Here is a 12,548-nt window from a genome sequence, read left to right as displayed (position 1 = left end):
TGAAGGAATAATGAAGTTTCTATATGTTTTGTAAAGTTGACGTGTAAATTGATAATCTAATCTCTAAAGGAAGTAGATTCGTAGGTGCTGTTTACACCTGACATTAACATGCATCTCCACATGTGATCTTCTTCGCTCTATTTGCAAATAAACACATACATCATTTCCGTTTGCAAAGACCAAACTCGTTCTTTTTAACCAGTGGGAGGACCAGGGGGTCCGTGTCTGGTCCGTCCGAAGCTGTGTTCAACTTGTTTGATAACAGGATAAACAAACATACAATGCATTGTGCCCCCTCATGAAAATCAAATGCCCATTCTATTGATTTGCTCTGGTGCCACGTCTGAACATGTATATATATAACAAATATAGAGTTATATGCAGGGATCTCACTGTGCACATTTACGCACGAGGCACAGCAGCCTAGCTTCATTGATTGATAGCATCGGTCAGGATCAAATGTTAATTAATGTTCTGTGTTCTTCTACACATCCAATAGGTCAGCTGTTACACACACAGTCCAGGTTCATACTGTTTGGAGTAAAGCAGCCGTCCTCCTGATAAATCCTGAGCTCCATTATGTCGAGCAGCACAGCAGAACTAAAAACTGTAGTTATCAACTTGACAGGACAGAAGATACTATCCAGGGGAAACAGAATTAAACGTTTGGTTAACGTAGTTTGATCCCCTCTAGTCTTTAAATTAGATCTTTGAACAGCAAGAAATTACCAATTAGAGGATCTGAGGATGTTTAGTGGGCTTTTAATAATTCTGAAGGCATCCAGGATTTCCTCTACATTTTTAAACTGCATATTACTTGAAAGTGTTTAATAAATGTACGTGTCTGTTGTGTGTCAGTGACTATGTGATCGAGGAGAAGACGGCCGTGCTGCAGAAGAGAGAGAGCGAGGGATTCGGCTTCGTCCTCAGAGGAGCTAAAGGTAGAAACAGCAGGATGGATGGATGGATGGATGGATGGGTGGATGGATGGAGTGGTGGGTGTTTGGAGGTGTTAGAAAGGAAAAACGAAAGATATTTAAAACAGTGTGAAGTTTTTAGAGGAAGAGCAGCGAGCGTTAAAACTCCTCGCTGTATCGTTTCATAATACCTTCAGATCCAGCTGAGGTTTATTCACGTCACAGTTCCGGTTTCCGGTCAAACCATGAAGGCAACAGAAGACTGGCCCTCATATAAACATGATTATTACAGTGACAACAATAGACTTTAATTGTTAAGCATATACAATTAAAATCAGTTTATTATAAAAAGAACAGATGGGAGAAAGACAGCTTCAAACACTTGAAATAAAATCTATAATTAATCTGTAAAAGTAAGTCTGACCTTTTCAGCCTCAGTTTTGATATTATAGTATATAGTGTTCAGTTTGTTCTATTAAAGTTATAATCCTCCTCTGTAACACCTGTGGTTACCATGTTAACAGCAGGTGAGGTTTAATTAGATTAGATTGGATTCAACTTTATTGTCATTGTACAAAGTACAATATTATTTATTAATTTAAGCTTTATTTAAACAGGTAAAATACCCATTGATGTTAGACAACATCAGGCACACGAATGAAACAATACTAAAAAACCAGATGATGATATATGAAGGATCCAAGAACAGAATTGTAACTTTCTCAAGTACTGAGACAACAAAATGCAGTGAGGCATAAAACCAGTTAATACTACTTTTAAGGGGACCTATTATGCTTTTCCTTATTGTCAGTCATAATATATATGATATTACAATGTTGGATGTTCATATTAAATGTGGCCAAAGTGTCAAGTCAGGTGTGCTGGTTGTCTGCAGCTCTTCATCAAACATCATCATCACTGTGGCTGTTTCTGCTTGTCTTGCCACTGAACAAAGAGCTCCAAATATCTCCATAACTTGTTGTGTTGACTGTTTTTTAGCGCCGCTAACAAAGCTCTGCTAATTCGGTCTCCCATTATTTAGTCATTTTAAAGCTTTTAATATGAAGCAGTAAAGCAGGAAATGTTGGGTTTGCATCGGCGGTAACTTAACACAGCTCTGATACGGGTCCCCCTCAGCAGGCTTCCTGAAGCTGGCCAATCAGAACTCATTTGTGGGCTCATCAGGAGAGGGGCCTTAAAGAGACAGGAGCTAAGTCATACATAAAAGACAAGTATAAGATAAATCAGGAGTTTTTTGAACTGTGAATCATGTAGAGCTACTCTAGTGGAATCCCACTAGAGTATAACAGGAAGTGAGTATAACAGGTCCCCTTTCAGCAGGTGTCTCTTGTGTCATTTGTTTGTTTTTCAGTTTGTTTTAATTAGACAATTATTGTTTTTGCCTGGAGTTTCCAGCATTCCCAAACAATAAAGTAAACGTGTGAGCTTCTCCTGGGATTACATGAGAATCGCCAGGATGTGGATGATCCCATACACTCTTTGTTGGATCAAAACCAGGAAATATTTATTGGGAACAATAATAACTTTGGAAAGTCACGTCATATCAGGAAACCGGGAAAGAAAGGGAAGAAATCACTGGGCGGGGGGGTATGCCTGTTCATCAACTGCAGATTGTGCAGGAATGTTACTGCACATGAGCGGCTATAATTTCCTGACATAGAGCGTTCGTTTGTGTTGATTAGGCTGTTTTACCTCCCGAGGGAGTTCCCCCAATTATTCATAGTGTTGTTTACATTCACTCCAAGGCTGATGTCGAATCTGCTGCCAACATCATTTTAAAAGTGACAGAGAAATGGCAACCCAACACTCCTGATGTGCCAAATATAATATTAGGTCATCACTGCAATCTCAAGGAATCTTTGAACAGTTTTTTATCAATATGTCATCTGCCCAACACATTGCAGCAAAACTCTTGGGCTATGTTATGGCTCCATTAAGTCTAAGGCGGGACCTGCACTGGGTTTCTCCGATCAGAACTGTGTATAGATCTGTGCTGAGGAGAAGACTATTATAAGGTAGGTCAAGGTCTGGACTGAGGACAGTTCTCTTGCCCTCCAGGGGTTTTTCAAGTGCACAGACTGGTCAGTGTTTCAGGAGGACTCCTCTGATATTGTATATAACTTATATATATAACTTACAGACATTGTGGACTGAGTGTACCTCAAGATTGAGGCAGAGCTCAACAGTAACAACTTAAAGAGTCTGGAATGGAATGAGAACTATGACAGGATCTCAGGATTCTTGCAACAGGGGGCTCACACTGGCTGGTTTTAATTCAGATAAACACCTGGTTGATGAATTAAATGGTTTTTATCTATGATTTAATAATCATGATTTTACTGCACAGATGAAAGAGAGAAGAGGAAAGACCACAGCTTCTCCAGCATTTTATATTGATGTGAAGAGAGTGGCAAACCTCTTCAGGCATACTAAGACCTGAGCTCAGGACCTGACAACACCTTTGCAGACCAGCTCTGTAGCATTTTTCAGTATATTTTTACACAATCTCTTAACCTGCAGAAGGTTCCGAAGCTTTGGAAACACCCCATTGTTGTCCCAGTAGCCAAAGGTAACCTCTAAGGCGTTAAATGATTTCAGTCCAGTAGCTTTGACTTCTGTAGTTATGAAGTCATTTGAGAAGCTTATTGAGAATGAGGTTTTAATGCAGGTCTAGGAACGACTACATTTGTTACTATTTGTGGACAGGCCTGGTGGAGGATGCTGTCGTTACACTGTTAAACTTTCTGTACCATTATTTGGAGGGCCCCAAGTCTCATGCCTGACTCTTATTTGATTTCTCTTTGGCATTCAAATGCCATCCAGCCATTCCTGCTTGCAGAGAGGCTCATTTGTCATTTAAACTCAATCCTAACCTGATTGGTTGGATTATGGACTTTTTAACTGATAGGTCATAGTGTGTGAGAGTTAATGGTGCTCTCTCAAACCAGCTCTACACATCCACCAGTTCTCCTCAAGGTTGCTGTCTTGTACATTGATGAGTGTTGCAGCAGCTATAAGAACAGACACATCCTACAGTTTGCTGATGATTCTGTTATTTTTAGCCTTCTTGAAGGCGAGGAACAGAATCATGGGCTGGTAATGGAGGACTTTGTGGCTTGGTGTGATGAGTCTTTCCTCCATCTACATGTGTCAGAAATGAAAAACATTGATTTCAGAAAGTCACCACAAAGCCCTCTGCCAACTTTTATAAAAGGTGTTGACATTGACCTAGTGGATAGCTGTATATGTATTCAGTTATTGTTCTTGATAACAAACTGTGTAAAAAGGTCCAGCAAAGACTTTTTTTTGTTGAGAATAATTAACTCTTAATGTTTCTTCTGAGATGATGACTCTCTTTTAGAGAAGTTTCATGATTCTATTTTAACCTTTTGCATTACTGCTTGGTTTGGAAAACCTAAATCTGTCCAATAAGAACAGACTTGGAAGTCTTGTTAAAATTACCAATAAGATTTAAGGGAGGAGTCAGACTAAGCTTTTGGTCATTTATAACAGGCAGGTCCATAGGAGGGCTAATGCTATATTGGACTGCCTGGACCATCCAATCCAGAGGGAGTTTAAGCTATCGCCCTCAGGACGTCAATTCAGGGCACCTGTTTGGAGGACTAAAAGTCATGTCTCCTTCATCCTGAGTGCTGTTGACATGCTTAATGGCAAACAGCACTCTGGCTGCATACCTTGCACATTTGTACTTATATGAATTTCCATTTCCCTGCTCTAGCTCTGTGCTTCATTGTGTTGATGTGTCATTGTTGTTGTTGTTGTCTTTTTGTGAACACTGGCTGCAAAAGAAATTTCCCCTAGTAAAGATAGCCTTGAAGTACTAAATAGAGTTTTAAAAAAAAGCACAAACATTATGTACAGAATACTGATTGGTATGAATATGTGAATGCAGAGAAGTGTATATGAATGCTTGTACGTGTATACACATGGCAACATAATATCAATAAATAATAATAAGTATTATGGGTTAGGATAGATATGTACAATAGAATATATGTAGCAGGTTGAATGTTTTTATATGAATCAGCAGCAGTAGGAAATGTTCTGTTTTTATTGGCAGTAATTGAATACACCTTTAATAATAGGAGAGTGACCAGTGATGCTGATGCTCATGTATTTGAACCAGACCAGCACGGTAATGGCGGACTCTGCCACTAACAATAAAACTACTATATAGAAATAAAATACTATAATTACTGAATGTAAATTAGAGCTGTAACAGTTAATTGATTAGTCAGTCAACAGAAAATTAACTTTTTTGATAATTGAATAATCATTTTAGTCATTTTTTTGAGCAAATTTGCTGGTTGCAGCTTCTCAAATGTGAAGACTTGAAGATATTCTGTCATACATGGTACATGGATTTTGGACTGTTGATCAGACAAAATAAGACATTTGAAGACAAGCTCCAACAAAATATAAAAGGCATTTTTCACTCACTTTAGACAAAATGATTAATCAAGAAAAAGAAAGTATTGAAAGTATCAAGAAAGTATTGCAGGAAACCAGCTGGCCATAAAAAGTATTTAAACAGGGTTTGATTGCATGTTTTCTCTCTCTCTCTCTCTCTCTCTCTCTCTCTCTCTCTCTCTCTCTCTCTCTCTCTCTCTCTCTCTCTCTCTCTCTCTCTCTCTCTCTCTCTCAAGCTGAGACACCCATCGAGGAGTTTGCTCCCACCCCGGCGTTTCCTGCTCTGCAGTACCTGGAGTCAGTTGACCAGGGGGGCGTGGCCTGGAGGGCGGGGCTACGGACCGGAGACTTCCTCATAGAGGTAATAACTGCAACATGTTGCATCATTACATATTGGATACATTTGAAATAGTTAAAGCTTCACCGTCATCATCTGTGTGTCTGTCCAGGTGAACGGTACTGACGTGGTGAAGGTGGGTCACCGGCAGGTCGTCTCTCTGATCCGACAGGGAGGCAGTCGCCTGCTGATGAAAGTCGTATCAGTTTCCCGGAAATCAGAATCCAACTTGATCAGGAAGAAAGGTACAGCTGACTGTGGTGTGGAAATGGACCTAGTGGTAGAAGTAGTAGTGACAACACCAAAAATACCTTTGCAGTAGTGAAACATTTGTCAGACAAGAACATTACTTCTTACAAACAAATAACTTTGTCTCCTCTTCTTTAAGAGGCTCTACAAATAAAATCAGCCCCAAAAATGGTTTCTTAAAGGATGTGTCTGGCAATTTTTTACATTTTTCTTTTTTTCAACAAATCTCATGTTTGGATCTAAACCAACAATGAACTTGTTAAAAAAATTTCTTCATAATGACCATTAAACAATAGAGACCGGAGCAGAAGTATCAAAATTTAACAGAACTTATTTTCTTGTACAAGAAGGAGCGTTTCACAATGCAACACGCAGGATGAGGTTACAAAGAAAAAGGCTCCCAGTGGAGCGCTTATAACAGGGTTTTATACACCTTAAGTGGCCGTTACAGTTCTGTTCTTAATCTATCCAAATACAGACTTCTAGATAACGTCATGTCTGTTTTCAGTTCTCCTGTCCAGGAGCCATCTTGCTCAACTGACCCTCAGATCACATGTCTCACCCTGTCTCCAACAAATTGTAATTTCTACATCTTCCTCTTTACAAATATAGTGCTTAACTTCCTTTAACCGTAGCTGATGAGTCTGCTGATGTTGCAGAGTTGCAGTACAAAACAGTAACAATTCATCATGATCTAGATAAAATAGAAACACTCATACACATTGTAATCATCATTTTTAGAACAGAACTGATCTACTAAAAAGTATCATGTGTGTATCCAAAGCCTGATATATCTTATTCCTCCGTTGTTGTCCAGAAACTATTAAAAACACGTCAGTGAGCCAAACCGCTGCACTGGGTGACATGTTCCTTCATTCTTTCAGAGTTTGGTCACGTTAGTTTGTTTAGAAATGGCTCCAAAGACTAATAACAGCATCATGTTTTCAGTCTCTGGAGAGTAGTTCTGTGTAAGGCAGACGCCACTGAGCATGTGCAGGAACATGATTCTGTTTACAGCTTCAATGCTTGTTGTGCTACAAATCACAAGCTTGACTTTATGCTACTAACTTTAGTATAAAGTAAAGGCGTCGCAGTATGTAGCACAACAAGCTGGCGAAGATATATCAGGCTTTGGATACACAGAGGGCTGCAACTAAGAATGTTTTGTCCAATTAGCAATTATATTGTAGATCATTGATCAGTTGATATTTAGTTTACTATCATTTATGAGAAATTGAGAAAAATCAGAAAAGCTTCAGATATTCACATCTGGGAAGCTGCAACCAGCAAATTTGTCATTTTTCCTTAAAAAATGAAAAAATAAAACGATGAACTGATTATCTAAATAGTTTGATTAATTTTTAGTCGATTGATTAATTGACTAATTGTTGCAGCTCTAGAAACACACAATACTTGTAAGCAGATCAATTCATTGTTAGTTTGAGTCTGCATGGCTGTTGACAATAAGAAAATCAGCAACCTCATCCTTTAAGTTGTTGACTAAAACTGACAAAAAGCAAACCACAAAATTTTGACAAAAACTAACATTTTTGTCAAAAAACAATGGTATTCATGACTGATAGCATCCTAATCAATTGTGTCCTCTGTGACTGGGTTTACTACAGTTTGTGTCACTGTCCTCTCACTGGAGGACTTAACTCCACGTGCAGTAAACTGTTTTCTTTCTCTTTTTGTGCTCGGGCAGTAAATCTGATTGGTTCTTGTCTTGTAGCTCCGCCTCCTCCAAAACGAGCCCCCAGTACCTCGTTGACACTGCGATCCAAGTCCATGACCGCTGACCTGGAGGACATAGGTAAAATAAACACACACACACACACGCGTGCACATTAAGTCAATAAGTCAATCTGTAGGAGTGTGCGTTGTTGACCTTTGCTCTGTCTGCAGCCAGGAGGAGACGCTTGGGTGAGTCACATGACCCTGATTATGTGGTGGCTGTAGTTATCAACGTTTTTGTGGCTTTTATTTTATTGTGACAATTATTTCAGTCTGGTGGCCTGATGTTGGACACATGTTGCATGTCATGGATTGCATCCGAAATCACTCCCTGCCAAAAATTACACAGTGGAATGAAAAACATTGAGTCTCACTAGAGCTGTAACTATTATGATTAATCAATTAATCGTTGAAGTAAATTTTAAGTAAAGCTCTAAAATGTTCTGCTTTTCCTTGTATTAACATTGTAGTAAATTGAAAATATTATACTGTTGGTTGTACAAAATAAGACACGTCATGACGCCACTTTGGGTTCTAGGAAATTGAGAGGAGCTTTTTTTTTTTTTTTACTGTTTTCAACAATTAATCTAGAAAATAATCAGCAATGAAAATAATAGTTTGTTGCAACCCTAAAATAAATTGAAATAAAAGGGATATAGTGTTCTCTATGTGAATCCCTGGTAGTGTAAAACAGGACTGACCGTCAGACTGTCATGTAGGGAGACAAAATAAACAGAAAATATATTTGAACAATTAAACTTATAAATAAAATTTGACATTTTTAATTGAGTTTTGCTGAATTTGGTCGATGGCTCGTCAAAAATGTTTTAAGTGGATGGAGTTTTTCTGGGGGATTTCAATTTTTTTTTCTGTAAGGGACTATGTATATAAAATCATTTATCTAAAACAAGAAAAGATGCTTTGCACCAGATTTATTTTGGTTACAGCTCTGGTAACAGTGATATTGTGATGTTGTAGTCATGTTGTGTTGTTGCAGTAATTTTGATGTAAAAGTGATGTTGCGGCGATTCGTGGGGCGGCGTTTCGCTATTCTGTTTGTTTATGTGTTTCTTTGTGTCTCTTTCCTCCAGAGAAACTGGATGAGATGCTGGCAGGAAGTCAACAGGAAGTTGTTCTGAGGGCCCGCCCATCAGACGACTTCAGAGCGGCGACGGTTAAACAGAGACCGACCAGCCGACGAATCACACAGGCCGAGATTAATGTGAGTTTTCAAACCTCTGTAGTTCAGTTGTGTTGAATCGGACTATGGTTGGTTTTCCTCTTCGGTGCAGAACAGAACTCAGCAAATCGCACCAAAACTACCACACAGAGACTCTTTACAGGAAGTGGTCTCGGTCTGGTCACCAACAAATTCTGGAGTGGTTCGTTTGTGGTGGGAACAGGATATTTTCTGGGTTTTTTTTAGTCTTCTATGACAGTAAACTGAATATCTTTTAGTTGTAGACTGTTGTCTGGGCTTTTGGGAAACACTGATCGACATTTTTCACCATTTTCTGACCTTTTATAGGATTGATTAATCGAGAAAATAACAGACAGATTAATCGATAATGAAAATAACCGTTAGTTACAGCCCTAGTCATGTTTTGTCAATTTATTTTATTAACTATATATGACAAAGAAAAGTATTAAATTATCACATTTTAGAATTTTTTGCTTTTGCTTAAAAGATTGACTAAAACGATTATTCAATTATCAGAATATCTGCTGATTGATTGATTAATCGATTAATTGTTGCAGCTGGACAGTACTAACAGTACTAAAAGACCAGTATTAGTGATTCCCACCAGTGTCAACGTCATCCTGAGTGGACTTCTGGTTACATAAGTTCAGACCTGTTGGGCGAGAATACATTTGTCCTCATAAAACAAATCTTCAGTGTAAATCATTTACAACCAGCTGGATTTGGATTAACTCTGTGTGTGTGTGTGTGTGTGTGTGTGTGTGTGTGTGTGTGTGTGTGTGTGTGTGTGTGTGTGTGTGTGTGTGTGTGTGTGTGTGTGTGTGTGTGTGTGTGAAGTCCTTGTTTGAACGTCAGGGTCTCGTCCCCCCCTCAGCCCCAGAGAAGAGCACCATGGCTTTGCCCAGAGGAATGTCCAGAACCAAAAGTTTTGGTGAGAAGCACACACAGTATTACACATACAGCCATTTAAAGGGATAGTTCAACATTTTGAGAAATATACTTATTTTCTCTTTTGCTGAGCGTTGGTTAGCTTAGCTTAGCATAAAGACTTGAAACAGGGGGAAAGAGCTAGCCTGGCTCTGTCCAAAAGTTACACGTTTGTTTAATCCATACAAAAAATGAAGTGTAAAAACAACAATTTTACATTTTACGGATTATGTGCCGGGAGATAATATACATGTGAGGATGATATGTCCGATCATTCAGTGACTGGGAATGATCACACAATGTGCTTGTGAATATCACATTAAACTTACATTAAAAATACAGGATTAAATACATCTAACATTCCAGGTAACACTTTTCAAGTCCCTCTATTTAGCATTTATAATCAGTATATAAACAGTTTATAACACACTAATATAGTTATAAGCAGATATAAGGACATTTCAAGCGTTTATTAATGTACAGTATTTGTCAACAATTATATCTTCTCCTATGAAGACATATTTCATATTATTACAACTGTGTTTTACCAGGTTGTCATTCATTATCTGTTTATACAGAAGCTTCCACTTATGAGTGTCTACATGAGGAGTTGTAGTTGTTGACTAATACATTAGTTAACACTTATATCTGCTTACAACATACAAAAACAGACAAGAGGCATGAAAACTAAGTGTCCTAAATAAATCTAAATAAAATTTTTAAAAAAACAGTGGCGCACACTCAATTCAAATCTTAAAGAAAGTTTTAATAAGAAGGCCACTAAACATCGAGAGGACATCCTAAATCCCTGTTCCAGTGGAGTATATTATACTGGTATTTTGTTTGTATTTATAGTTTGAAGTATTTGTTGGCTGCTTTTATTAACGTCTCCATGGTTACCACGGCAGGCACACCTGAGGATGACCGCATCACGGCTCTGATCAATGAAAGTCGGTTTCCACGGAGCTCCTCGTTGACGGACAGCTTCATCCCTCCTCCTCCTCAGACAGCTCCACCCCCTCCTCCCTCCGCTTCCTCCACCTCGGCGCTCTTCCTCCTCGACTCTGGGCCTCCTCCCTCCTTCCTCCCCCCTCCTCCCCCAGCCAGAGGGGAGGGGCTGACCCGCTCCAGCTTCAAGCCAGGGGCAGAACCGAGGCTGCAGGAGCTCACGGATTCGCCGACGAGGAGCCACGCCCATGCTGAGCGCCAGAGGAAGGCGAGGTCCATGATCATCCTGCAGGACACGCCGCCGCCGCTGCAGCCTGACGCGCACGCTGCCGCCACGCACACGCTGCACACTGCCACACACACCGCCACACACACGCTTCACACCGCTACACACACCTCCACGCTGTCCCTCCACAGCACCAGCCCCGCCCTCGGTCATTCACCACTGTCACGCCGCCGGGGACGACCAATAGAAAACCCTTATGCTAATGTGGGACAGCAAGCTCCGCCCACCAAACCACAGAGGAGGAAGTCACCACTGCTGAAACAACTTCCTGTAGAGGAGCAGGGTTAGGATTGTTCCGACTCCTCCTCATTGTCTTAACGCCTCGTGTCCACGGGATCCGGCTGCGTTTAGGTTCAACTCAGTCGCAGCTCAAATGTTCGCTGGAAACATTTCAGAAGCGGAGCGTCAGCAGCCACATTTCTGATGTAGTTTAAAGTCGCAGTTCACGTTTGCAGCTCATGTACATACATGCATTACATGAATAGTTTGGTATTTTGGGAAATACGTATACCCGCTTTCTGGCGGAAACAGAGATGTGAAGATTGCCGGACTACTTCTTGGCTCTGAGGAGTTGCCAGGCAACCAGAGGAGACTGCAAGAAGTTACTGTACTGTAACAAGAAATAGCCCGGCAAATAACCCACTGTAAAACTGAATTGTTGCTTTTACACTTTGGTTATACCTAATTAGTGTTAAATAGTGAGCTTTAGAGGTGTTTTTAGGTGGATTTTGTTTCTGGTGGACAGAGCCAAGCTAGCCCCCCATTTCCATTCTTGCGCTAAGCTAAGCTAGACTGCTGGCTGTAGCTTAATTTTTACCATGAGAGTGGTATTGACAGGCTTTCCACGGATCCTTAAAAAGTTTCAAATTAGATTTTGAGAAGTTAAGGTCATAAAATGTCTTAAAAAGTCTTATTTTGGTAGGTCTTAAATTTTGAGGTGATACCTTGTTGCATGAGAAATATCTCCCCACAGGATTCACTTATTTAAACATGGTTTGGTCTTCGGTTGGGAATCAGTCCAGCTCTTTTTCTTGTAATGTTTCGATTGGTTCTCCACAGGCTGCCTGCTCTCACAAAGGTTTAGCCGGGGGGGTTCAGAGAAGACAGGAAGTCCTCTCTTATTTCTGATAGTTGCTAGAATCTGGATAATAATGTTCATAGTGTGGAGCCGCAACAGCCAACATGCAACATAAAGGAGAGGAGTGGACTTTTATTTGGTGAACGCTTAGCTGGTGTTTACAGATTTAATGGACTATTAAAATGGATGAAACGTAGATATACTCTAACGTGTATGTGTCTTAATGGGAGAGAATTAACTACAGCCGACTCTGTGAGTGCGAGAACGACCAGAACAGCCTCATTGTTTTACAAAATCTTGTCAAAATTAACAATTCTGAGCAAATTAAAATTTTAAATTTTGATGCTATTTTTAAAAACACAAAGAGCTTTATCTAATGTATAGTGTAACAGTGGGACACAGTTCATTAAATTTGCCAT

At 39.8% G+C, this 12,548-nt stretch overlaps 1 protein-coding gene across 6 annotated transcripts in view; it reads left to right on the top strand.

Annotated features, from left to right (window-relative positions):
- Positions 1-12,548, top strand: part of shank3b (SH3 and multiple ankyrin repeat domains 3b) — a 64,112-nt gene that overhangs the window by 39,654 nt on the left and 11,910 nt on the right. For all 6 annotated transcript variants that reach the window (XM_042402703.1, XM_042402707.1, XM_042402704.1 and 3 more), the window contains exons 17-23: positions 859-941; positions 5,606-5,730; positions 5,819-5,951; positions 7,688-7,768; positions 8,781-8,911; positions 9,728-9,821; positions 10,726-11,334. In XM_042402703.1, coding sequence (XP_042258637.1) covers positions 859-941; positions 5,606-5,730; positions 5,819-5,951; positions 7,688-7,768; positions 8,781-8,911; positions 9,728-9,821; positions 10,726-11,334 — 1,256 coding nt within the window. The remainder of the gene's footprint in view (positions 1-858; positions 942-5,605; positions 5,731-5,818; positions 5,952-7,687; positions 7,769-8,780; positions 8,912-9,727; positions 9,822-10,725; positions 11,335-12,548) is intronic.

The sequence above is a fragment of the Thunnus maccoyii genome, chromosome 23, assembly GCF_910596095.1.
Source record: "Thunnus maccoyii chromosome 23, fThuMac1.1, whole genome shotgun sequence".
In the NCBI taxonomy this organism is placed as follows: Eukaryota; Metazoa; Chordata; class Actinopteri; order Scombriformes; family Scombridae; genus Thunnus; species Thunnus maccoyii.
This window is presented reverse-complemented; position numbering and strand designations above follow the sequence as displayed.